This window comes from Bufo gargarizans, chromosome 6 (assembly GCF_014858855.1).
Source record: "Bufo gargarizans isolate SCDJY-AF-19 chromosome 6, ASM1485885v1, whole genome shotgun sequence".
Taxonomy (NCBI): Eukaryota; Metazoa; Chordata; class Amphibia; order Anura; family Bufonidae; genus Bufo; species Bufo gargarizans.
In genome coordinates this window covers 190993430-191021196 of record NC_058085.1, presented here as the reverse complement: position 1 = coordinate 191021196, position 27767 = coordinate 190993430, and the positions used below count along the sequence as shown (strand labels likewise).

Here is a 27767-nt window from a genome sequence, read left to right as displayed (position 1 = left end):
GAAAAACGCAGCATGTTCTATATTCAGCATTTTTCACGCAGCCCTGGCCCCATAGAAGTAAATAGGGCTTTAGTGAAAAACACATTGCATCCGGAAGCAAGTGCAGATGCCATGCGTTTTGCACTGATGGTTGCTAGGAGATGTTGTTTGTAAAACATCTGTTTTTTATCACACGCGTGAAAAACACATCAAAACGCATTGCACCCGCGCCGAAAAAACTGAACGCAATCACAGACAAAACTGACTGAACTTGCAAAATGGTGCGAGTTTCACTGAACGCATCCGGACCTAATCTGTCGCGCTCGTGTGAGAGGCCTTAGGCCCCTTTCACACGGGCGCGATGCGTGAGTTGAACACATTGCACACGCACTGAATCCCGACCCATTCATTTCTATGGGGCTGTTACACATGAGCGGTGATTTTTCACGCATCACTTGTGCGTTGCGTGAAAATCGCAGCATGCTCTATTTTGTGCGTTTTTCACGAAGGCAGGCCCCATAGAAATGAATGGGGTTGCGTGAAAATCGCAAGCATCCGCAAGCAAGTGCGGATGCGGTGCGATTTTCATGCACGGTTGCTAGGAGATGATCGGGATGGAGACCAACATGGTTATAAGGGAAAATAATAGCATTCTGAATACAGAATGCATAGTACAATAGCGCTGGAGGGGTTAAAAAAAATAAATAAATAAATTTAACTCTCCTTAATCCACTTGATTGCGCAGCCGGCATCTCTTCTGTCTTCTTTCTTTGCTTTGTGCAGGAAAAGGACCTGTGGTGACATCACTCCGGTCATCTTTTACCATGGTAATGGGTCATGTGATGACCGGAGTGACGTCACCACAGGTCCTTTTCCTGCACAAAGCAAAGAAAGAAGACAGAAGAGATGCCGGCTGTGCGATCAAGTGGATTAAGGTGAGTAAAATAAAAAAAATGTAACCCCTCCAGCGCTATTTTACTATTCATTCTGTATTCATTATTGTATTATTATAACCATGTTATAAGGGAAAATAATACAATCTACAGAACACCGATCCCAAGCCCGAACTTCTGTGAAGAAGTTCGGGTTTGGGTACCAAACATGCCGATTTTTCTCACACGAGTGCAAAACGCATTACAATGTTTTGCACTCGCGTGGAAAAATTGCGCATATTCCCGCAACGCACCCGCACATTTTCCCGCAACGCCCGTCTGAAAGAGGCCTTAGAGTGAAAGTATTTTTTTTCAGGCACCACCTCATTCTTCTTTGTAAGACCATGGAAATTATGAAATGTGACAAAAATGTGTTTAGTGGCATTTTTTTTTTTTTTGGTGCCATAGACATCCATTTTATTTTTTCTGCTTAAAAAAAAAATCATGGGTCAATGTGTATTTCAATTTTTTTTTTTTCTTTTTTTAATAGAGATCCAGAGGAAGTGACATCGGAGGGGGGGGTTACATAGAGCCCAAGAAAATGCAATAAAAACTGCATGTCATGTGAAATAAAAGCATTTTTGGGTTGGGTTTTGAAGTGAAAAAAGGCAAACCAAATTCTTGTGACGAAAGCCTTAAAGGACCCTGCAGTGCTAGTAGAGATTCAGACGTGATCCCAGAAGTGCCGGCCGCACAGGATTCTGCAGCATCTCTGATAATCCAGTTGTCCAAAGTAATAAACAAATCCAGTGCTCCAGACAAAAAAAATACCTAGTAGCCATTGGCTCCTGAACTGAAAAATGTAGTCGCCAAATCGAAACCGAATCCAAATTTTGGTATCGTGACAACGCTATGCCGATCAGATGTCACCATAAAAAAGTATTGCGATACTCAATACCGCGCAAAAAAAATAAAATAAAAAAATCTGCATGCATTTCGCATTTTATGAACCGTTCGGCCCATAATAGAACAGTCCTATCCTATTTTTTGGGGTGACAAGGTGACTAAAAAATGGCGAATGCTCACTGCATAGGAGATATTTTTTAATAATTTAATAGTTTGGACTTTTCGGACGCAGCGCTATGTAATATGTTTATTTATTGTTTATATATTTTATATGTAAAATTGGGAAAGGGGGGATTTAAACTTAATATTTTAGGCTACTTTCACACTTGCGTTTTTCTTTTCCGGCATAGAGTTCCGTCACAGGGGCTCTATACCAGAAAAGAACTGATCAGTTTCATCCCCATGCATTCTGAATGGAGAGCGATCCGTTCAGGATGCATCAGGATGTCTTCATTTCAGTCATTTTGACTGATCGGGCAAAAGATAAACCCGCAGCATGCTACGGTTTTATCTCCGGCGAAAAATACTGAAGATTTGCCTGAATGCCGGATCCAGCATTTTTTCCCATAGGAATGTATTAGTGCCGGATCTGGCATTCAAAATACCGGAATGCACCCGCACTAAATCCGGACCCATTCACTTCTATGGGGCTGTGCACATGAGCGTTGATTTTCACACATCACCTGTGCGTTGCGTGAAAATAGCAGCATGCTCTATGTTGTGCGTTTTTCACGCAATGCAGGCCCTATAGAAGTTAATGGGGCTGCGTGAAAATCGCAAGCAATCGCAAGCAAGTGCGGATGCGGTGCGATTTTCACGCATGGTTGCTAGGTGACAGTCTATTCACTGTATTATTTTCCCTTATAACATGGTTATAAGGGAAAATAATAGCATTCTTTAATGCAAAATGCATAGTAGAAGGTCAATATAATAAACATTGGTGGCGCAGTGCGCCCCCCCAACACCCCAATATAATAAACATTAGTGGCGCAGTGCGCCCCCCCAACACACTAAACATTGGTGGCGCAGTGCGCCCCCCCAACACCCCAATATAATAAACATTGGTGGCGCAGTGCGCCCCCCCCCCAACACCCCAATATAATAAACATTGGTGGCGCAGTGCGCCCCCCCAACACCCCAATATAATAAACATTAGTGGCGCAGTGCGCCCCCCCAATATAATAAACATTGGTGGCGCAGTGGGCAGTGCCAATGAGGGTTAAAAAATAAAAATAAAAAATTATCTTGCCTCCAATTGCTCGTCTCCTGTTCTTTCTTCAGGACCTGTCAAAGGACCTGTGGTGACATCACTGTACTCATCACATGATACATCCCCATAGTAATGGACCATGTGATGAGCTCAGTGACGTCACCACAGGTCCTGAAGAAAAAACGGGAGACCAGCAGCTACGCGATCAACTGGAGGAGGTGAGTTAATTTTTTAAATAATTTTTTAACCCTCATTGGCACTTCCCACTGAGCCACCAATGTTTCTTATACTGGGGTGTTTGTGTGGGGGGGGGGGGGGGGTGCGCACTGTGCCACCAATGTTTCTTATACAAATACAGGAGGCGGGTGCCGGAATCAAATAGCCGGCACCCGACTTTTGTGACAGGGAGCTGCGATCAGCGGCAGTTAACCCCTCAGGTACCGCACCTGAAGGGTTAACTCAACTGCAGCTGATCGCAGCTCCCTGTCATAGAGGTCGGGTGCCGGCTATTTGATTCCGGCACCCGCCTCCAGTATTTGTATTACAGGTCAGTTATCTTCATTGGTGGCGCAGTGGCCACAGCCCCTCCCCTCTCTTCTTATTCGCGGAGGTGGCGGCGGCAGCAGCACAGGGGGGAAGGAGAGACTCCACCACTGCGCTGCTGAGAAGAACATCGGCGGGGGGCAGAGAGCTATCATCTCCTGTGCCCCGCCGCTGTATTCAACGGCAGAGCTGCGGTGGCGGGTCTAGTCGCAAATGGCGACAAGACTAAAAAGTATTGTCGCCATTTGTAAATTCTAAGTCGCATTGGCGACCATTTTGGTCGCCATCTGGAGCCCTGCTCCCCCAAGCCAGCAACTTTCATAAAACAATGTATATGATCCTCCACTGCTGCAGCCATTATGTGCTCGTGCAGACTGGATACTGCTGCAGCCAGTCACTGGCCTCAGCAGTACCAAGGTTATCCAGACAAGTGCTGACACATTAGTCCTCATGCACACGTGTCCTTATTTTCATCTTCAAAATACCTTCCCTGCATTCTGCATTTTCTCACTCCCGTAAATAGAAAGTGCCAGTCTCATTCACAGTGCGGACCAGACATCTTCCATAATTCGTGGAGCGGCCACACGGATAAAATACCAAAATACGGGCGTATGCGTGTCCCATAGATATGAGTGGTCAGTGTGCAACAAATGCAGATGTCACATGGATGAAATCCAGTCGTGTGCATGAGGCCTTTTGGAGTGCGGTACATTTTCTTCCTGGCTCACGTCCAGGATTTCTGCTCATAAATCTTTTCTGTAACTTGAAGCTTTTGTTTTTGTCAAGTTGCTGACTGCTTCAGTTTTTGACATTACTCCTCCTGAGGCGGCTTTATCTGCAGACCTTTCCTGGGCTTCTTCTAAGTTCTGATTACCGTATTTTGCGCCCTATAAGGCGCACCTAAGGTTTTAGAGGAGGACAATAAGAAAAAAATATTTTTCATTACACCTCAGGTCAGACCACCGATCAGACCCCAAATGCTAATAAGACCTCAGCTGACAGCCCCAATCAGACCCCAAATGTTAATAAGACCCCAATGACCTCAAATCAGACCCTGATGTAGATTACCCCCAATTAGACCTGATAAGAGCCCCATGCCTCTCATCAGTACCCATATCTGCCCTTATACCTCTCAGCCCCCATTATGCCCCCAGCAGCCTCATGTTTTATTAAATAAAAAAACACTTACCTCTCCTGCTCCTGGATGCCGCCGCTCCTCACCTACATCGCGATCCTCTACCTCCTGCTGTTGGCTGTGCTGTGATCTGACGCGCACATGGTTAGGTCACAGAGCGCCCTCACGCTGTGCGCAGCCCTGCACAGCTGAGGACCAGGAAGCGGTGAGTACAGAGCGTTTACCGCTTCCTGGTCCTCCAGTACTATAATGGAAGTGCTCATTAGTATTCACCCCATAAGACGCAGGGGCATTTTCCCCTCACTTTTTTGGGGGAAAAATGCGTCTTTATAGGGCAAAAAATACAGTACATCTGACACAATGAATGACAAGCCGAGCTGCAACAACAGCCAGTGAGATGTTCTGCAGACTAGTGAGGAGCTGTCTGAGAGCATTCCTTCTGCCCTTCATCTTTCTATGTCATAGGTTGTTCATTGTATTTAGGTCAGATCACATAGATGGCTAGTTAGGGAAAAAAAAGTCTGCTTTCTTCAAAAAATTAAGTGCGTAAAAAAGAATGTGTGTGTATATATATATATATATATATATATATATATATATATATATATATGATAATTTACATATAGGTGCTACAAACTACAACTTGGGGTACCTTCATGTAAATATATGCATACTGCCCCTAAAAGGGTTATTCCTATCTGATAAAATGATGGTATAGTGCTTGGAAATATAGTCCTTACTCTAGACCCCCACTATTCCTCAGAAGGGGCCACAGTGCTGATTTAAGCCTCATGAGGACACCCGTTGCAAAGTAGTGGTTCATCCGTGAAGGATCTGTGTTTGGTCCGTGTTTTTTGCTTTCCGCATGTCATCCATATTCCACAGACACTGCTTAGCTGAAAATTAATTTCAAGAGCATCTCCTAGCAATGAACCGTGAAACACAGTCGCCATTCGTGTTGTCCGTGTTTTTTCCTGGACCCCTACATTTTAATGGTAGTGCTGGATCCTTAAACACAGACCAAACTACAGCGTGTCTCTGTGACCCGTGGTCAGTGGAAAATCACAGATGAGTGAATACAGACCTTTTAAAATCAATGGTTAGTGCAGCGTACTGCCAGCTGCCCCTTGGATTTCTCGCTAAGAGGACGTAATCGGAAGAACCTAGGGCGGGCCAGAGGGGTGAAAGGGGAGTGGTTTCGTAGGAAAAGCACCGAGGGGCCTGGGCACCGGCCCATGAACGCCGCCCATGGGCAGCTTCAGAAGCTAATTAACATATTGAATACAAGTGTTTTTTTCTGAGAAAATCGCTGGTGGACAGCAATATGGAAGGCAGCATTCTAATATGGGGAATGTAATGGAGATCCTGGGGTTAGTGTTCTATAAGGGTGATTTTAGGCTACTTGCGGCAAAGTGATCAGGCAATCTGCATGCAGATGGACAGCATTTGTAGACGGATCCAGATGCGGATCCGTCTCACAAATGCATTGCAAGAACGGATCCGTCTCTCAGTTTGTCATACGGACAAACGGATCCGTTTCTATTTATTTTTATTATTTTTTTACATTTTTACCGGTCTGCGCAATTCCTGTATTTTTTATGCCGGATCCGACACTAATACGTTCTGGCAACTGATCCAGAATTTTGGACGGAGATAATACCGCCGCATGCTGCGGTATTTCCTCCGTCCAAAACGCCGTTCAGTGACTGAACTGAAGACATCCTTATGCAACCTGAACGGATTTCTCTACATTCAGAATGCATGGGGATGAAACTGATCAGTTCTTTTCCGGTATTGAGCCCCTAGGACGGAACTCTGTGCAGGAAAAGAATAATGCTAGTGTGAAAGTACCGTAAGGTGAAAGACTCCCTTTAAAATGAAATGCAAGGTCAGCGGCTCTAATTCGGCAAGGAGAGCTATTTGGCTTAAAGGGATTCTTTCACGAGATTTGAGGCCTATAACCTAAACATATGGCCAGGTCCCTACTAATACGCTGAATCCGAAACTGACCTTATTAAATGTGCCTGTGGCTCTATTAGCAGATAAAACAGGTTTTTATAACCTGTCATTCACGTACCTAATGTGCCCAAGGGGACGTCTCTTCATGCAGGGTGTCCGGCTGCAGCCATCTCCGTCTGGTGCCCAGCGCCGCCTTCCCACTAGAAATCGCCGCCCTCCCTTTCAATAGATCCGTCTACCTCACCTCATCGCCACCTCCCTCACCTCAGCGCCTCCTCCGAAATCGTCCTCTCTCCTCAGCCAGATCCCGCGCGTGCGCACTAGGTATAACCTGATGCGCCCGTGCGGACTCCTGGCAGCGGCCTCATTGAGCGAAGTGCGCATGCGCTGGCCGGCGCACTTCGCTCAAACCTGCCTTGACCGCCCTATTGCAGCCATCCTCTCACAGCCGCACGGGATCTGGCTGAGGAGAGCGGACGATTTCGGAAGCGGCGCTGAGGTGAGGGAGGCGGATATATTGAAAGGGAGGGCGGCGATTTCTAGTGGGAAGGCGGCGCTGGGCACCAGACGGAGATGGCTGCAGCCGGACACCCTGCATGAAGAGACGTCCCCTTGGGCACATTAGGTACGTGAATGACAGGTTATAAAAACCTGTTTTATATGCTAATAGAGCCACAGGCACATTTAATAAGGTCAGTTTCGGATTCCGCGTATTAGTAGGGACCTGGCCATATGTTTAGGTTATAGGCCTCAAATCTCGTGACAGAATCCCTTTAAGGGATGTCTGGTGACACGGGTTCAAAGAGTCTGTTGTGCCAGGGACATTATCTCTTTGGAACAGTTTTGGATGACCTTCTAGAGAAGGCCTCTGATAACAAAAAAGGGTTTCCTGTCTCCAGACCTCCAAAAAGACAACAGTTTTTTCGGAAAAATATAAAAAATTCAAGATAGACAAAAGACAGAATTTCCAACAAGAGAACAGAAAGAGGAAGGATAAGAGATTCCTGTCTAATTCTCAGTCCACTTCAGGGTCCAAGGCTAGTCAACAATGACTCTCGTCAAGCCCCTGGATTCTTGGTATTATAAAAGACTGGTTCCGTCTAGAGTTTCTCTCCCCCACCAGAAAGATTACAAATTACAAATCTTATGCAGAATTCTACAAGAAACCTAGCATTAAAACAAGACGTTTTTCCCTTTTAGAGAAAACGGTTCTAGTTACAAAGGCTACAAAGCACACGACCGTTGTGCGTTTTGCGGTCCGCAGATTGCGGAATGACACGGACAGCTATTAATATAACTGCCTATTCTTGTCCGCAAAACAGACAAGAATAGGGCTAGTTATTTTTTTTTATTTTTTTGCGGACCACGGAACGGAGCAACGGATGCGGACAGCACACGAAGTGAATGGGTCCGCATCCAAGCCGCAAAAACTGCGGCTCGGATGCGGACCAAAACAACGTTCGTGTGCATGAGGTCTAAACCTGAGAGACTTAAATTAGTTCCTAAGATACAAAAAAAGCTGAATGGAATCTATACAGTCTGCAATAAAACATCTATGGCCACCAGAGACATAAAAGATGCCTATTACCACATCCCAATTCAGGGCAGTTTCCATGGAAGGCCAAGTCCATCCTCTACAACACAGAGCACTTCCGTTTGGAATATCTCAGGCTCTTTACAAAGTTGATGGCAGAGGTTATGGCCCACACAATACATTTTGGTTATCCTTTAGGCTACTTTCACACTCTCGTTTGGTGCGGATCCGTCATGGATCTGCACAGGCGGGACCCGTTCTGATAACACATCCGTCTGCATCTGTTCAGAACGGATCTGTTTGTATTATCTGTAACATAGCCAAGACGGATCCGTTTTAAACACCATTGAAAGTCAATGGAGGACGAATCCGTTTTCTATTGTGCCAGATTGTGTCATGGAAAACGGATCCGTCCCCATTGACTTATATTGTGTGCCAGGACGGATCCGTTTGGCTTAGTTTCGTCAGACAGACACCAAATCGCTGCAAGCGAATCCACAGATTCCCCCATAACGGTGGGTAGCCGCAGATTCCCCCATAACGGTGGGTAGCCGCAGATTCCCCCATAACGGTGGGTAGCCGCAGATTCCCCCATAACGGTGGGTAGCCGCAGATTCCCCCATAACGGTGGGTAGCCGCAGATTCCCCCATAACGGTGGGTAGCCGCAGATTCCCCCATTAGTTCAAAAGCACATCTTTTGGTTCAAAATATAATTTTTCTTTTATTTTACTCCTCAAAACCTAGGTGCGTCTTATGGGCAGGTGTGGTTTTATAGGGCGAAAAATACGGTAGCTGCCAAGCAGGTAGATAGCCCCATGTAAACAATGCATGAGATCCTCTGAAAAGGAAAGGTGGAATCTGATTGGTTGCTATGGACAACTAAGCCAGTTGTACGTTACACCAGTTTTGATGATAAAAACTCCCATGCAAATTAATCTTCAAGTGTCCACTGGGTGTTTCTTCAGCAGGAAGGTGTCCTGTGATCTTGGTTGTAGCTGTGCCCATATTAACTTAAAGGGAACCTGTCATCAGGATTTTGTGTATAGAGCTGAGGATATGGGGTGCTAGATGGCCGCTAGCACATCCACAATACCCAGTCCCCGTAGCTCTGTGTGCTTTTGAGGACTGGGTATTGCAGATGGCATTTATCATGTAGAGAACGTTAATATAAGGCACTTACTAATGTATTGTGATTGTCCATGTTACCTCCTTTTCTGGCTAGATTTGTTTTTCCATCACATTATACGCTGCTCGTTTCCATGGTTATGACCACCCTGCAATCCTGCAGCAGTTGTCGTGCTTGCACACCATAGGAAAAAGTGGCGGACTCTCTGGTGGCCGGGACCGAGGGAGCTCATATAGGCTGGTGCTTTTTTCTATAGTGTGTAAGCATGACCACTGCTGTTGGATTGCAGGGTGGTCGTAACCATGGAAACAAGCAGTATATAATGTGATAGAAAAATGAATCCAGCCAGCAAAGGAAGCGATATGGATAATAACAATACAATAGTAAGTCCCTTGTATTAAATTTCTCTACATGATAAATGCCACTTGCTGAACTGCCTGGTTCTGTCAAAGTAAAGAGGATGCAGTAAGGAGCCTCCAGGTGTAATGGTAACGCCCCCATTGTTCCTAGAGGCTCATTTCCATATATTGAAACATAATTTTTCTCAGTAATACGAGTAAATATGAACATGGGATCAACACCGACGTCTTCAGCTGCCAAGTGCACATACAACAGGTCAGACAGGTTCATAGGTACAAGTCTACTGAGTCCCCTGCAGACAGATGTCAATCAGGACTAGATGGGAGCGGAGGCCACCAAGATCACTGGGCTCTTTCTTCTAAAAGAACACTGAATGGACACTTGAAGATGTGTTTAAGGTGTTCTGTTCTGAAGACTGTCTAAACTCCAAAACTCCAGCTGTGGTGAAACTACGACTCCCAGCATGCTCCATTAATTTCTATGGCGTTCTGAGAACAGCCAAGCGTGGGGGCATCTTGGGAGTTGTAGTTCTACCACTGCTGGAGTGCCAGATGTTAGCCATCACAGCTTAGGGTGGGTTCACATCTGCGTTCTGGATTTCGTTATGGCTCTCCGTAATAACGGAAAATAACGGAATACATAAGACGGAAGGACGGATCCGTTATGCTGCCCATAGACTTCTATTATGGCAGAATGCAAACGGAAGCCTTTAAAAGGCATTCCGTCCTAATAGAAGTCTATGGGGAAGCATAACAGATCCATCTGGTTTCCGTTATGCAGAACGGAGAAAAAAGTCCTGTGCGACAGGACTTTGTTTTCCATCTTGCATAACAGGACACAGATGGATCCGTTATGATCCGGCCCTATAATAAGGCAGACAGAGCGGCTGCCTTAGGGTGCAGAGACGCCAAGGGGGGGAATAAAACTTTTTTTTTTTTTTTTTTTTTTATAAATCACTTGCGCGCCGCCGGCCCCTGGCCGTTCTCCTCTGTGTGGTCCTGGTATCTTCTCTTTGGGATCCCGACAAGTTTGAGGACCCCCTCCGTGTCACATTTTCTCCCCCCCCCCCCTCCGTGTCACATTTTCTCCCCCCCCCCTCCGTGTCACATTTTCTCCCACCCCCTCCGTGTCACATTTTCTCCCACCCCCCTCCGTGTCACATTTTCTCCCACCCCCCTCCGTGTCACATTTTCTCCCACCCCCCTCCGTGTCACATTTTCTCCCACCCCCCTCCGTGTCACATTTTCTCCCACCCCCCTCCGTGTCACATTTTCTCCCCCCCCTCCGTGTCACATTTTCTCCCCCCCCCCCCTCCGTGTCACATTTTCTCCCCCCCCCCTCCGTGTCACATTTTCTCCCCCCCCCCCTCCGTGTCACATTTTCTCCCCCCCCCTCCGCGTCACATTTTCTCCGCCCCCACTCCGCGTCAGTTTCTCCGCCCCCACTCCGCGTCACAGTTTCGTCGCCCCCACTCCGCGTCACAGTTTCTCCGCCCCCACTCCGCGTCACAGTTTCTCCGCCCCCACTCCGCGTCACAGTTTCTCCGCCCCCACTCCGCGTCACAGTTTCTCCGCCCCCACTCCGCGTCACAGTTCTCCGCCCCCACTCCGCGTCACAGTTTCTCCCCCCCCCTCCGTGTCACATTTTCTCCCCCCCCCTCCGTGTCACATTTTCTCCGCCCCCACTCCGCGTCACAGTTTCTCCGCCCCCACTCCGCGTCACAGTTTCTCCGCCCCCACTCCGCGTCACAGTTTCTCCGCGTCACAGTTTCTCCCCCCCCCCCCCCCCCCCCGAGTTCTGGGGGCCAAAATTTAGCTTCGCTTGTGTTGGCAAAAATCCTTGCAGCGGCCCTGGTTATGATTCCCATAGACTTCTATAAAGACGGATCAAAACGGAATGCCTCTAAAGCCTTCCATTTTGACTGCCATCTTATGGGTTCCGTTATTTTCCATTAGAACCATTTTATAACGGAAAGCCATAACGGAATCCAGAACACAGATGAAAGTAGGGTTGTTGCGGGTATCGAAATTTCGATACCCAATCGATACCGGGATTTCCATTTTTTCGATACTGGGCTGCGCTTCTGCGCAGTCTAGTATCTCTAAACATGAGCGCACTGCTGTCGGCGCGCTCATGTTCTCTCAGGTGCACGGGGAGAAGGAAGCTGTCCTCCCTCCCCCTGTACTGCCACTAATGAGAAGAGAGGGGCGGGCGCACTGCGCCACCAATGATACGACCTTTCCTACACAGAGCGGTGCCCAGCGATGTCCCAGCACTCACCATTATTCCTGGGCACCGCTCCGTTCGCCCGCAGTGCCCCATTACTGTCTCCTCTCCTGCTCCACATGCTAATTACTATCGGAGCGATGGGGAGGAGACATCAGCTTCACTAGTGGGCGTTCCTTCTCCCTGCGCTGCGATTGGACAGCGCTACAGCCAGGGAGAAGGAACGCCCACTAGTGAAGCTGATGTCTCCTCCCATCGCTCCGATAGTAATCAGCAGCATGTGGAGCAGGAGAGGAGACAGTAATGGGGCACTGCGGGCGAACGGAGCGGCAGCCAGGAATAATGGTGAGTGCTGGGACATCGCTGGGCGCCGCTCTGCGTAGCCTAATACTTAAAGTCTGGACCCAGGAAAAGTAGACTTTAACACATAATACAGGAGGCGGGCACCCTGCCCCTGACAGGGAGCTGCGATCAGCGGCAGTTAACCCCTCAGGTGTGGCACCTGAGGGGTTAACTGCCGCTGATCTGCCAGTACCCGCCTCCTGTATTAAGGGGTAATTATCATTGGTGGTGCAGTGTGCCCCCCCCCTCAACCCTCTATCCCATTAAAATCATTGGTGGCACAGTGCGCCGGCCCCTCTCAACCCCCATTATTAAAGGGCTTCTGTCAGCCCACTAAACCGTGTTTTTTTTTTTTTTTGTTTACTAATAATCCCTATACATGAGTTAAATAATCATTTTGGTTCAGTAGAATTTGATAAAAAGCTATTTTTAAAATATGCAAATTACCTTGCTACCAGCAAGTAGGGCGGCTACTTGCTGGTAGCAGCCGCATCCTCTGATCCTAATGATGCCCCCTCCGCATTGTGATTGACAGGGCCAGGGAACGGAATCGTTCTCTGCTGGCCCTGCCTGTTTGCATTTAATATCTGGCGCCTGCGCCGCGGCCGTACCTATCTTCAATCTGCGCAGGCGCACTGAGAGGTGGCCGCTCCATCCTCAATGCGCCTGCGCCGGGTGTAGATGTGACGTCATCGGCGCAGGCGCATTGAGGATCGAGCGGCCGCCTCTCAGTGCGCCTGCGCAGATTGAAGATGGGTACGGCCGCTGCGCAGGCGCCAGATTTTGAATGCAAACAGGCAGTGCCAGCAGAGAACGATTCCGTTCCCTGGCCCTGTCAATCACAATGTGGAGGGGGCATCATTAGGATCCAAGGATGCGGCTGCTACCAGCAAGTAGCCGCCCTACTTGCTGGTAGCAAGGTAATTTACATATTTTAAAAATAGCTTTTTATCAAATTCTACTGAACCAAAATGATTATTTAACTTATGTATGCAGAGCTCGCAGTATAGGGATTATTAGTAAACAAAAAAAAAAAATGTTTAGTGGACTGACAGAAGCCCTTTAAAATCATTGGTGGCAGTGCCCGCAGGGTCCTCTCCCCTCCCCCTCATTGGTGGTGCAGTGGCAGCTTCTGATCGGAGCCCCAGCTATGTAAGCCTGGGGCTCCGATCGGTTACCATGGCAGCCAGGACGCTACTGAAGCCCTGGCTGCCATGGTAACATCCCTGATGCTGTGTGCAGCAGGGAGAGTGTGAGGTCTTAGGCTACTTTCACACTAGCGTTCGGGGCTCCGCTTGTGAGTTCCATTTTTAAAGGCTCTCACAAGCGGACCCGAACGCATCCGTCCAGCCCTAATGCATTCTGAGTGGATGCGGATCCGCTCAGAATGCATCAGTCTGGTGTCGTTTGGCCTCCGCTCAGCAGGCGGACACCCGAACGCTGTTTGCAGCGTTCGGGTGTCCGCCTGGCCGTGCGGAGGCAAACGGATCCGTCCAGACTTACAATGTAAGTCAATGGGGACGGATCTGTTTGAATTTGACACTATATGGCTCAATTTTCAAACTGATCCGTCCCCCATTGACTTTCAATGTAAAGTCTGGACGGATCCGTCTGAAGCTACTTTCACACTTAGAATTTTTTCTACAATATAATGCAGATGGATCCGTTCTGAACGGATCCCATCGTCTGCATTATATGAGCGGATCCGTCTGTGCAGACCCCAGACAGATCCGCTCTGAACGCAAGTGTGAAAGTAGCCTTATTCACCCTGATAGAGCTCTTTTAGGGTGAATAGGACAAGGAATGAAAGATCCCAGGTTCTAGCCCCTAAGGGGGGAAATAGTTATTAAATAAAAAGTGTAAAAAAAAGGGGGAAAAAAACACCAAAAATATTAAGTATGAATCACCCGCTTTTCCCAATTTCACATATAAAATGTATAAATAATAAACATATTACATATCGCCACGTCAGAAAAGTACAAATTATTAAAATATAAAAAAAATCTATGCGGTGAACGCCGGAACAGAAAAAATAAATAAAAACTGCGCGATTCGCCATTTAAAAAAAAAACGCGGAATGTACGTGGCTTTTTTGGTTTATTTTTTTTGCGTGGTATTGAATATCGCAATACTTTTTCATGGTATCGAAACCGAATCAAAAATGATATATATACTATAAGGGGATCTGGCAGAGAGCCCCTTGGTCCCGGCCATATCCTGGTATAGTCAGTGGGGTCTGCTCCAGTGCTTATTACTTAGCGGCAGGAATCTCCTCACACATCATCCATGTGCCTGACCTTCCCTCCAGTAGGACACACGTGACCGACACCTGCAAACGTACAGGTGACCGGCTACCGTTATGTATCCCCTGTAGAGGGTGGTCCCTCACTGCCCCCCTGCCTTCCCCACCATGGGGCCCGGCTATGGCCTCGGCACAACGGGAACATTCGGGTGTTGAAGATGAAAGGCGAACCCTCTAAGCCCGTGTTCACCTCAGAAATGACAGGGTGACGGTATGACAGCGCTTAGTTCTTGTACGGTGCGGGGCTGCGGTTTTGCTGGCACAGCAATTGTTTATCTGGGCCTGCAGCTAGCGGACCTGTAGCCGTCCCTCCCCCCAGAGCGCTGTGTACGTGAGCCGATGCTGGCTGCTAGTGGCGGCCTGCAGACTGTCACGCCCCGCCCATTTTCCGTGACGTCAGCGGGAGCGCTTTAAACTGCTGCTAGGCCGGTGCGGGCTTCTTCCTGTTGTGCCGGTTACCGGGAGATGAAACGGTGCAGTGATCCAGGTACCTCGTACGTGTGTGTGGCGGCGGCCAGGTCTAGATGCGTTCTATTGTGATGGTTCAGTGTTCTGCTGGGAAGTGTCAGAAGGCTGCAGGCGCTTCTTATAGTGGACATGGACCCTGACCAGGACATGCTGGGAGTTGTAGTGTCAGAAGGCTGCAGGCGCTTCTTATAGTGGACATGGACCCTGACCAGGACATGCTGGGAGTTGTAGTGTCAGAAGGCTGCAGGCGCTTCTTATAGTGGACATGGACCCTGACCACAGCTGTTGTACTGGCCAGGACATGCTGGGAGTTGTAGTGTCAGAAGGCTGCAGGCGCTTCTTATAGTGGACATGAACTTGACCCCCCCCCCTGCGCTGTCTCCTGGCGGACTGACCCTGACCGCAGCTGTTACACTGCCCAGGGAGTTGTAGTTTCTCAGCAGCTGGGCAGTGGCAGGTTGGAGACCACTGGTGTGGGATGTATAAGATATATACTATATAGACTGCATTAATCTCTGTGAATTCTGCAGTTATAAACATGACAAAACAGCAAGAAAAATTTAGTTCACACATCTGAGCCGCTGTCGCAGATCCGAAAAATAGCGGACACCATGACAGCAGTTTGTGTCCATCATGTGAGGAGATGACACCACTGTCATATTTAGGGTGGGTTCACATCACGTTTTTCCTGTCCGTTAACGGATGCCTCAGACTGATACCATACAGTGGCATCTGTTCACCATAGAGTTCCATTGTAAAAAAAAATATATATACAAGAATGTGCTGCGCTTTTGTATATTTTTTTTTTTCCTAAAGTGTACGTCAACCGGAGGTATAAAACGCGTGTGAACCCACCCTTACTGACGCTGTGGTTACTGTGGTACATGATCCACTTTCCAGGGCCGGCCAGAATTGTGTGGCCCCAGACAGTATTCCCAGTCTGACACTGTACTTCTCAGACTCTTACGCTGGGTTCACACCTGAGCGTTCTGAAAGGAGCGCTCTGTATGCGCGATTGTACCGGCGTTTACAATCGCGCATACAGAGACAAGCGAACGCCCATTGTCGCGCATTCCCAAAAGTCTATGTACGGGAACGCGCGACAAAACGCCCCAAAGAAGCTCAAGAACTTTTTTCAGCGTAGGGCGTTTTTCAGCGCGTTCAAACGCGCTGTAAAACGCTCAAGTGTGAACCAGGGCCATAGGGAAGCATTGGTTTTCATGTGTTGAGCGTTTTACAGCGCGTTTGAACACGATGTAAAACGCTCAGGTGTGAACCCAGGGTTAGGAAATGGATGGTGGTCATAATGGATGTCACCCAGCTTTTCCATAACCAGGGGCTTGTCTGAATTAGGAAAACACCAGCAGGACGTTCTGCCGGATAGCTCTGACACAAGTGTGAAGTTGGCCTTGGGGTCCACACACACATGAATTTGGCTCTGGCTTTTTTTTATCTGTGAAAAAAAACAAAAAATACAAAAATAGCAGGATAAGCACACTTTTTTTTTTTTTTTTTTTTTTTTTTGCCTCCTGCTTATTATTTTGTCTTAACACTAGCATCATTTTCTGGCTTTTTTTCCCTATATAGGAAGTGTTGGCAAAATGCCTGAAAAAACACCACTAGCTACAGCATAACAACCGATTTGATACATATGTAAATTGCCCTGAGATGAGTCCTGTATGTGAGATGAGTCAAGGACAGGACTCATCTCGGGTTAATTTGCATGTGTATCAAATTTTTTTTTTTTTTTACACAATAAAAGCACACAGAGCTATGGGGACTGGGTATTGCGGATGTGCTAGCGGCCCATGTCCTCAGCTCTATACACAAAATCCCGGTGATCCCCCCCATAACAGTGTCCGTCATCCACAGATCCCCCCATAACAGTGTCCGTCATCCACAGATCCCCAGTAATAGTGCCATCCACAGACCACCTAGTTCCAAACCCACAGCACACCTTTTGGTTAAAAATATTTTTTTTCTTATTTTCCTCCCCAAAAAACCTAGGTGCGTCTTATACGCCGGTGCGTCTTATACGGCGAAAAATACGGTAATTAACAAAAATGCCAGGAGCAAAAAAAAAAAACTTAGCATTTCCTGCTTTTCATATTTGCCATAACCTTCAGTTAATATCTGGACCTGGCACTTTTACAGTAAATAAAAAGTTAAAAAAATGGCACTAAAACCCCAAAGTGCAGAAAAACATCACTAAGAACTGTAAGGGAGAATTTATCATACAATGGTGTTTTATGCCTGTCTTTGATATCGCCTTCGCTGTCGGGGGATGCAGATAATTTATGATGAATCGAATCGCAGCCTCTGGGCAGGTCATGCACCTAAATAGAAATCTATGGCAGCTCCGACAAAAATGTTGTTGCAGTGGCATTTAAAGGTTGCAAACGTGACTATTTTACAAAGGAAAATAGGCTTGGGTGGAATGATACATTTCCCCCAAAGTGTTAAAAGTCCCCTTAAATGGTCTCTAACGTTGCATAAATCAATAGTACAAGGACAGAAACTTAATTTTATCTTTGCAGACAGAAATATCTAGTTCTCCTGGACCAGCATCTCACTGAAGGGTCAGATTACACATGTCAATGGGGGGGGGGGGCAGCACCTCAGAGACGTGCACAAGACAGACTGCATAGACAGTTAGTGTGTGCTATATTTACATCCATACAGGTCAGTACCTCTATGATTCTGAGACTGGTTCTGAGTGAGCAGGAGAGTTAGGAAGCAGATTCTCCTCCACTTTCGGTGTGCAGGGGATGGGAGAACTGCAAAGGCAAGTGATATAGTGGCCAAAATGGCGTTATTCCTCATGTACACACTGTACTACCGATTATTGAAAGGTTAGGTACACTTTAATGTATTGTTTCCTGTTATGTTAATCTTTTTCAGCATATTATTGATGCCGAGTAATATGCACAGAGCAGCTCTGTACGATTCTGTCGAACATATCACTTCATATGTGTCTTCTGTCCTTCTAGAGGTGCCAAAAGAAATGGATGTGGACCAAGACCCCCGTTCCTGTGGCCGAGATCCTCTGTCTAAATGCCTCCAAGCGAGGAAGGAGTTGGAAAGTGCTATTCAGGCACTGTTAAAGGCAGAGCAGCAGGTTAAAGACAACGGCAGAGAGGTACGGGCTTCATTTAAATGAGCATTGGCTAGCAGTTACAGGTCTTCTCCATGACCTTCCATCAGCTTGTGTGTGGGCATTTATATGGAGCTTTGAATTTGCATTGACCTGAATCTTCTTTAGCTGCTGGCTGTAAATGTCTGCATGAACAGGAAGGTGGGTGCAAGGACTTTAGTGTGAACAATTGGTAAAAAGTACGAAGAACTTGTTGAATATGCCCATAGTAATGTATAGTGTGAAAATCCGAAGGGAACTGTAGGGTATAGATGCAGAAATACCGTACATGTACAGCATTATTTTTCTGTTGGACACCAGTGGTACACAGACTCCACTGACTAAGGCCTCATGCACACGACCATTGTGTGTTTTGCGGTCCGCAAATTGCGGATCTGCAAAACACGGATGGCGTCCGTGTGCGTTCCGCAATTTGTGGAACGGAGCGGACAACCATTAATATAACTATTCTTGTCTGCAAAACGTTATATATTTTTTTGCGGACCACGGAGCAACGGATGCGGACAGCACACGGAGTGATAGGGAGGTTCGTTCCTGCCTGCCATTGGCTGTTCCCCCTTCCCAACACTAGATGTTTTTTATCCGTGTACAGCGAGAAGCGGTGGTGCGGTGAGTGGGGTAATTATATTACCTGTGAGGAGCCCGGCACATGGGGTGGGGTTCAGAAATTGGATAACCCCTTTAAGACCAGAGCTATTCATTGATTATGTACATGCACCTTATTTATGGATGAGTGATCTATGAATTAATTCTAGATCTAAACAACCCGATTCACCAAAGTGTATAGATATTATAGCACCCACTAATCTGGTAACAAATTCTTCTTGATAGTCACCTGACCGGCCTCCATTGGGGGTACGACCACACGTTTAGTTTTTTTTATGCAGTTTTGTTTTTTAAGCCAAAGTCAGGAGTGAGTTCAAAAAAAGAGAAGTTGTATCTGCCCTTAATACTTTCTTTTCTTGTATGATCCACTCCTGATTTTGGCTTCAAAAATTGCATAAAAAACCTGACGGTGTGGTCGCACCCTTAGACAATGGCATCTGTAGGTTTAGTGCTAAGGTTGACCACTCGTGGCGGTGTATAAAGGAATCTTCTGATGATGTCTGTGATGTTTTTGTTTTATTCATAGAATAAAAGCTTTTAGTATTTGAGATGTTTCCCTGTGGACAGACATGACATGATTGTCTGTCTGGACTTGTCCGTCTGTTTGCTTTCATGTCATTTTGGGCTCTTGCTAGGATCTTCTAAGACTACAACCTGGCAATTGAGTATTTTGTTGTAGACTGTGTAAATGAGCACTAAATAACCTTTTACTTGAAATAATTAAGAGGAATATATATAATATTTTATACATACGTCATGAAGACCAGCAAAAAAAAGACTAAAAGTCCTGATACGTGAGTTTGGCTTTGGTGGTTTGTTGTGTCCAGGAGTCCTCTTCATTATGTTGGCACAGCACGGACAGTGGGGAAATGGGGTGCAGTAGGAAATATCACAGTATGTGGAAAAATACATTTTTGTACAAAAAAATGCAGTGCAAAAATGCTCCACACACTGGCACTTGTGTTTTTGTTACAAGCAGGACAAAATAAACTATAAATGTCTGTGTGTGTATAACAGGCACTCAAAGCATAGGGAGTTGCATCAAATTGCTACATTTAACATAAAACCTTCATACTAAAACATATGACATAGATATAACATTAAAAGCAAATAATATGATGGTCCCGGATAGTTAATGTACCAGAAAATTCAAATAAATGATCAGATGGTAAATATACCAGATAATCGAGTATAAACCTGGATGTAGATATACCAGAAAATCAGGTGGATGATCGGACAAAAATCGGATAGCGTGTAATAGATCGAATAAATAATCTAAAGTTGATTGATATGCATGATCAAAAACCACATAGATGTTAAAGGTCCTCCAGATTCTATTCCCAGTGGTAACATATAGAGTCACTTATATACTCAACAGTAGGGTATGTGACCACTGTTGGCTTGATATGATCAACATACGAAACTCCTATGTACGAACCTCTGGTATAGCCGGCAGATAAAGGTCTATGGGACACAAATACCAGACAGTGACAGTAAAAATGGCACACCCAGGGCATGCTGCGATTTAATAAAAAAATATAAAAATTATTGACCCCAAAAATGCATCCATCTGAAGTGTCAAATGCACCTCAAGTGTCACACCGCAAAAAAAAATAAAACTCCAGGAAATCGCACAAAAAACTGCAAAATGACTCAAAAAACAAACAAAAAAAAAAACTTTGCCAGCCTAAAAACAAATAAAATTGTATACGTGGTGCTAATACACACAGAGGAAGCCTCAACCTTCTAAACCATCCTCCCTTGGAATAGTGTACCCCAGAGTACCGAAGCTAAAATGTTCACACAGTAAGGGCTCATTCACAGGACTTTATAAATGGGTCCGCATCCGTTCCACAATTTATTTCAATGGGGCAGCACACTGCGTGCCATCTGCATCCGTTGCTCCATTCCGCGGCCCCGCAAAAAAGATAGAACATGTCCCATTCTTGTCCACAATCACAGACAAGAGTAGGCATATCTATAATGGATGCACACGGACTCTATCCATGTTTTGTGGATCCTCAATTTGAACAGTCGTGTGCATGAGCTCAGTGTCTGCGTGTGGCGATTTACTGCTGTAATTAGCTGCGCCCGCAACTCTGTCCACCGTTTTTTTTTGCCATGTTTTTTAGGCAGAATCCACCACTTCCAGACGTTGCATGAAAGAGTAATGGAAATATTAAATGCAGAACAGAAAGGATTTTTATTTTATTTTTTGTAGTGGCAATTTTTCGAGTCTGGGATATTTTTATCTGATAATCTATCCTCTGATCTGTGGGGGTCCGACACCTGGGATCCACGTCAATCAAGTACTTGAGAATGCAGCGGCACTCACATTAGCGCTGTGGACTTCTCAGCTCCCCAAGCACAGCGCCATACATTGTGTAGTGGCTGTGCTTGGCCTAGAAAAAACTGCCAGAAGCTGAGGATAGAACATTAGTTAAAAAATCCCAGAAAACCATTTTATTAATTTGGGCCCAGAACTGTGTGTGAAGGAGCCTATTTTTCATATAACGTATTTATTAACAAGCATCACTTAGAAATCTTCTTCTGTCTGCAGGTGAAGGCCCAGATCCAGTCTTGTATTAGTCGCCACCTTGAGTGTCTGCGCAGCCGTGAGATCTGGCTTTTGGAACAAGCGGATCTTATACAGCAGCTGAAAGAAGAGACTCTGCAGCAGCAAGCGCAGCAACTTTACTGGGTAAGGGCGCCTGTACTGCTTGATGATTTAATGGGATTTTTGTACAAAGGGGCCACAGCACAGGATAAAGTGTAGGTCACCCCCCATTTGCCGGTCTGTACTGAGTGGTGGAGTCAGGAGAGAGCTTACGTTGGACTTGTCTTATGTTCTTAGCATGAAGGGACATCCCATCAGTCAGGCACCCATTGTGCAGTGCCATGATACTGATGACCTATCAGATCGGTGCAAGCACCCGTCAATCAGCTGAAGAACCCGCGTCACACTCTGTGCTTGTACAGGCGTCTTGACCACCTCTCAACCTACGTTTCTCTAATGTGTATGATCACCTTTATATAAATTCTGCCCATTGACTTTTACATTTGTGATTTTATATTATTTCTATCCTCATCTTGGCTTGTAGATGTTGGGACAGTTCAACTGCCTGATTCACCAACTGGAAACCCCTCACAGTAATGATCTTGCCAATCAAATTACGGTTTGCCTGGAGAGGTACGTGCCTTTAGTAAAACCATATGTCTGCATGATGTGGCTTTTTCTGAGTGTCCTAGGCAGGCTCGCCGGTGTCCTTGCTTTACTGCTGGCGACTGTGCAGGGATTTACCTGCCATTGGTGCAGATGGCCAAGGTCAAAAACAATGAACCAAATCTTATAGCTAATGAGGACCTGTTTGTCAGTAACCAGCATTATATCAATGTACATGAGCAATGAGATTATGAATCACGTACAATTTCCCTCCCTCCAGACTGGGCAGCCTTGACCTGAAACCTGAGGAATCTTCTGCCATCCACTTTGAAGCTGATTTCTCTCTCAGAAAAGCTATTACTACATTTGGAGCCATTAAAACCACGGTAGGTGGAGGTTGCACCAGTCATCCCTCTGCATAATTACAGTGTACTTCTGAAAACAGAGTAATACTTACCGAATTTCTTTCCTAGAAGTGTGATGAGAGTCCAGAAATTGTAAGCCCTGCGCCCTGCAGTTTTGTCTCCCAGAATCCCTGGCTTCTCAACCATTGCTATGTTGCTGAAATTGAGCAGGTACATTCAGTTCAGTATCTTCTGATTGCTCCAAGGATGGCCACACATTATTCCCTTCATCCCTACATATGCATGAACACACTGTTCAGCTGAGCATGCATGTGTCCTGAACCTGGAGAGTGGAGAAAGCTAGAATCTAGACATGGTGTCCCTCATACACATAAGATAATCGGCCAGTACAGCCAAAAATGCCAGGTTTGGTCAAGATTAGAGATGACTGATCTACTGAATGTTACCATTTTATCTATTTCAGCAGAAACCCCTCTCTATGTTTCTGAACACCCCTCTGTCCGGCTGGCTCCTAGAAGGCAAAGTGAATAACGTTGCTCAGTGTCCTGCTCTGCACATTCCCAGCTCTTCTCCTCAAGACTGGCTGTTAAAGACCCAACTCATGGAGCCTACTGTGGTAGGTTTTCGTCATGTTGTGAATCTAAAACATTTAAAATGTCATAACTTTACTATTACAAGGGTTTTATGAGATTAGAGAGACAAGGCCTAGAAACGGCGCCCCTTTTGACATGGACGGTGTCTGGTATGACATCTCACCCCTATTCACGGGAATGGGATGGAACTGCAATACCAGCACAAAGATGATTGGTTTTTCTAATCTCATACAAAACCTGTATGTTTTTTGCACAAAGCTTGAAAAAGTCATAAAATGCCATAATTTCTTCTGTTAATAGTGTTTGATATATATTTATATTTTATAGAGTTCAGATGCCCCTGTTCTTCCCACATTTAACATGGAGCAAGTCTGGGGGAAGTTGGGGGAATTGCACAACTGGCTGCTACAGTCACAGAGCAAGGAGGAATCCCCTGAGAAGACTCGAGTCCGCACTCGGGACAACTCGCTCTCTAGCTCCTCTTTCTCCTTTGAAAAGGTTGACGACTATGATTTTGATCTCCCCAATGATGAAGAGATGGATCTATCAGATTGGTTAATCTCCCCTGCACAAACTGAACAGTCTGAGGTGGTGGACAAGTGGAGGTTCGTATTCCAGCCATTTGTAGAGGACTACAGTATTACTGATTGGCTCCATAAAGTGGAGTCCTGCGGTAATTGTTGTGGTGGCAAAATTGCTGCTCTAGAAATCGAAAATCTAGGGAACCTCAAGTGCCTCAATGAACAGATTGGAGGAAAGAAGACATCAAGCCCTAGCAATGAAATGTGGCTACTAAAGGAGTCTCAGCCCCATTTTAAGATGGAAGAGGTCTGTAAAGCGAATGAGCCCTGCTCTACCTTCTCTGAATGTGTCTGCGATGAAAGCTGTGAAAAAGAGGCTCTCAGGAAGTGGCTTTTAAAGAAAGAAGGAAAAGATAAGAACGGGATTCCATTAAATCATGAGCACACGCCTAAAGATCAAGAGAGTGAAAAGGCCAAGCCATCTAATAGCACATGGCTACACCCCTGCAGAGCAGGCTTTGAAGACCAAAGCTGTACCAAGAAGATGGAAGAATGTGTACCCTCCCTTAGGCATTTTAAATATTTGCTCGAAACCCCATTGAACACCTGGGTTGTCAAGACCAGCACCACAGAGGGAAAGATGGAAGAAGAAGAAGCATCTGACAGTAAATATCTGAGTCCTCTAGTAGAAACTCCATCTCCATTCCATTTGCCTCTGCACGCCAGCAGCTGGGTGTTGTCCTCCACGAAGACAGATAGCATGGAGAAGACAGAACAACCTGCACTGGAGGATAAGTGGCTTCTGCGTAAAAGAGCACATGTAAGTAACTAGATAACGAGCAGTCTGCAGATTAGTCTAAGTGAGGCCTGTCAAACACACCATATCTCACTGACCATCACTGCAGTATTTCACACCCTGTATAGCTGGGAGTTATAATCTACATAGAAATCATGGGTTACACTCTGTATACATGGGAGTTATAATCTGCATAGAAATCACAGATCACACACTCTTTACACGGGAGTTAAAATCTACATAGAAGTCATGGGTTACACTGTATACATGGTAGTTATAATCTACATAGAAGTCCTGGGTTACACTATACATGGTAGTTATAATCTACATAGAAGTCATGGATTACACTCTGTATACATGGGAGTTATAATCTACATAGAAATCATGGATTACACTCTGTATACACAGGAGTTAAAATCTACATAGAAATCATGGATTACACTCTGTATACATGAGTTATAATCTACATAGAAATCATGGGTTACACTGTATACACAGGAGTTTTAATCTACATAGAAATCATGGATTACACTGTATACACGGGAGTTATAATCTGCATAGAAATCATGGATTACACTCTGTATACACAGAAGTTATAATCTGCATAGAAATCACAGATTACACACACTATACACGGGAGTTAAAATCTACATAGAAGTCATGGGTTACACTCGGTATACACAGGAGTTATCTGCATAGAAATCATGGATTACACTCTGTATACATGGGAGTTATAATCTACATAGAAATCATGTATTACCTTGTATACACGGGAGTTATAATCTACATAGAAATCATGGATTACACTCTCTATACATGGGAGTTATAATCTACATAGAGGTCATTGATCGCTGCTTACAGCATGGATTACACTCCAGGGCTGCATTCAGATTTCTGCTGGTTGCCATTAGGAATGGCAGCCGCTTGATAGACAGTTTAGCTGATCTCCTATAGCACAATTCACTCTACAGAATAGAAATTGCCACCAGGTTTTTCTTTTTGCTGATGTTGAGACGGCAGAAATGTATATGCAGCTGCGGACGAGCATGCGGACAATATAATCAGTGTAGAACGGTGTCAAGGCTGCACGGCAGTCTATAAAACTCTAATCCCTGCCGATGTTCCTTGTGGGGGAGAGGGCAACCATTGGAATTTTACCTATGACTGAAAGTCTACGTGGCCCTAGCCTACATGCAGTGTAAATGTAATGGTTGCTGCAGTAGATTTATGTGGCCAGTGCTCCCGTGATTTTCTTGCTGTTATAAAGTGACTTCCTCTCTTCTAGGAATTGTATGGTCTTCCCAGTGTCTGTGACCTTTTTGCCTGTATGAAACTAGCAGCTGACAAAGAGCAGTGGCTGCACCGCACGCCTCTACAGGTAACCTCGTCTTTCCAGATGTTGGGGGTAGATGATGCTATGTCAGTATCAGGAGTCCATTCTGTGCTGCCAGGGTGGTCCGTTTACACTAGACTTGGTGTGACTGGGAATTACCATGATGTTGGCAGCGGAGGATCGTTGTAGTGTTCTCCAATGGGGATGCATCCATGTGCCACTACCTTTTATGTCATATTTTCCATAATTATGGATGTATAAAATGTGCGTCGGCTGCTCCAGTCCCCCACATGTCCCGGATAGGCCGCTGCTATACTGGTATGCTGGTACGACCCCAAAGGCAGAATAAAGGGGCACCTAAATGGGTTGTCTGAGTTTTTTTTTTTTTTTTTTTTTTTTTTTTTTTAACGCAGGGAACCCCTATAATAATGGGCTACCCCCCCCTTCCAGTGGCGTCACTCCTATCCTCCCTGCTGCTGAAGCAGTGACATGTCTGTATACTGCACGTGACCGCTGAGGCAAGTGATTGGCTGCAGTGGTCAAATGCGGTATATGGGAATGTCACCGTTGCAGTCAGCATAAACCTGAGGGAAAGGACAGAGCGGGGCAGCACTGTGACAGAGGGGGTCTGGAGGGCAAGTATAACGTTGTTTTGTCTTATTCAAACAGGTGTCCTGACTTTTAATAAAAAATAACTCTGTTAGCCTCTTTACGTGTATTGGAAGCACAGCGCGGTGTGTTGGTTGAGCAGCACCACGGATGACAGACTGCTACCTCTTTCCTTGACTCTTATCTGCTTTTCTTCTTGTAGATGTGAGGATCCTTGCTGAACCACTGATCAGACGTCACGCTAATGGTGCGCACAGAGAATCACAGAAATGATTGCGACTGTCCTGTCCTTACATTCTCTTATCACAAGTGTTACGCTGCCAACCATTGATATGTACTGAAATGGGACTTCAGAGATGATTCTTAAACCTTTTACCTTAAAATACTTGCAGTTTATGTAAATCCTTCACATGAGAAGTGTGTGTCAAGGCCACCAAGCCTTGCGAGAAACCATTAGTGATCCCAGAACTTTACCTGCCTAATCAGCGGTGCTCAGTATCTCTAGACAGGCAACCCTCTGGGTCCATTGCGTTCAGTGTCGCCCCCTGATGGAGAGATGCTCGGCTTGTCCTGCCTTACTGGCGCAGTGACCACGCAGACTCTACCTTGTGTGGGGCGGGTGGAGTGCAGAATATATTTCAGAGTCTGGGGGACCTACTAAATAGGGGAATATCTTCATGGAGCTCTGCACTCTTTTGGGTGAAGTTGTGGTAGCAAAATGCTCCGTTTTTAATTTTCAGTTGGGTTTGTTTAAGCCACGTTTCTTTTACATCCAGCGATCGGAGCAGGAGAAATACTCTGCTCATTCTCATTTTAGCGTTTTGCACAGAATGATGGGACAAAGGCAATTTCACTTAATTCTGTCTTTAACTTTTAGCTATTATATACAGTATATAATACAGTGTATTGCTTCCAAAAAATCTCACTTTACAGAGTAACCTATATATTTTTATTGATTTATGTTTAGCTACCTTTGGAAGCATTCCATCACGTTTTAGTTTAACCCTATGTTGAGTTGGACCTGCAGCATTGTTAGGTTTCACTAAGGACATATGAAGCACGTAACCGCCGGGTTATTTAGTTGGCCGTTTGGGCATATCTGGTGGGTACATGGACATCAGGTGCTTGTATTTCATCAGCTGGAGTGCCCTGATCTGTTGTCTTCTGAGTGCGTGATGATTTTTTTATTTTATTATTATTTGAAATGACGTATTCCTCCATCCTATTCTATCAAAAAGTTTTCAATGTAAACTTTTACTTTACCATTTAATGTTCCATTAAAGAGTTACAGCAATACAGACTGCTTTTTGAATTTCTTTTTTTTGTTTGGCATAGAGTGTGTGTGTGCGCAAAATATTTTTGGGTAGTATATAATGTATGTATGTAATGAGGTGAGGAGGGATTGTTAGATGTCTGATCGATAGGGGATCCTGACCGCTGGAACCCCCACCCAATAGACACAAGACCCTTCCTGACATGGGAGTATGCAACACCATGTGGGTGATGTCTAGAAAGCTTAGCTCCTACAGAGATGACTTTTTAGGGAATTTCGGTTATTTTGAGGACTTCAATGGTACTGTGAAGAATATAGGAGCTTCTCACATTTTTCATTATCTCTGCTTGCTTGCAATCAATCACTCGGAAACTTTTATTGATCACTTCCA

At 45.6% G+C, this 27767-nt stretch overlaps 1 protein-coding gene across 4 annotated transcripts in view; it reads left to right on the top strand.

Annotated features, from left to right (window-relative positions):
• The window catches only part of LOC122940285 (nuclear receptor coactivator 4-like), a 31685-nt gene extending 4286 nt beyond the window's left edge, over nucleotides 1-27399 (top strand). Inside the window, exons 1-10 of one of the 4 annotated variants that reach the window (XM_044296867.1) lie at nucleotides 14826-14982; nucleotides 17954-18102; nucleotides 21284-21424; nucleotides 21825-21913; nucleotides 22167-22272; nucleotides 22360-22461; nucleotides 22718-22867; nucleotides 23172-24185; nucleotides 25447-25539; nucleotides 26306-27399. In XM_044296867.1, the coding sequence (XP_044152802.1) occupies nucleotides 14961-14982; nucleotides 17954-18102; nucleotides 21284-21424; nucleotides 21825-21913; nucleotides 22167-22272; nucleotides 22360-22461; nucleotides 22718-22867; nucleotides 23172-24185; nucleotides 25447-25539; nucleotides 26306-26311 (1872 nt within the window). In that variant the 5' untranslated portion in view covers nucleotides 14826-14960 and the 3' untranslated portion in view covers nucleotides 26312-27399. Of the gene's footprint in view, nucleotides 1-14825; nucleotides 14990-17953; nucleotides 18103-21283; nucleotides 21425-21824; nucleotides 21914-22166; nucleotides 22273-22359; nucleotides 22462-22714; nucleotides 22868-23171; nucleotides 24186-25446; nucleotides 25540-26305 lie in introns of those variants that run through there. The other 3 variants (XM_044296866.1, XM_044296869.1, XM_044296868.1) reach the window with 3 other exon arrangements.
• Nucleotides 27400-27767: the final 368 nt, after the last annotated feature.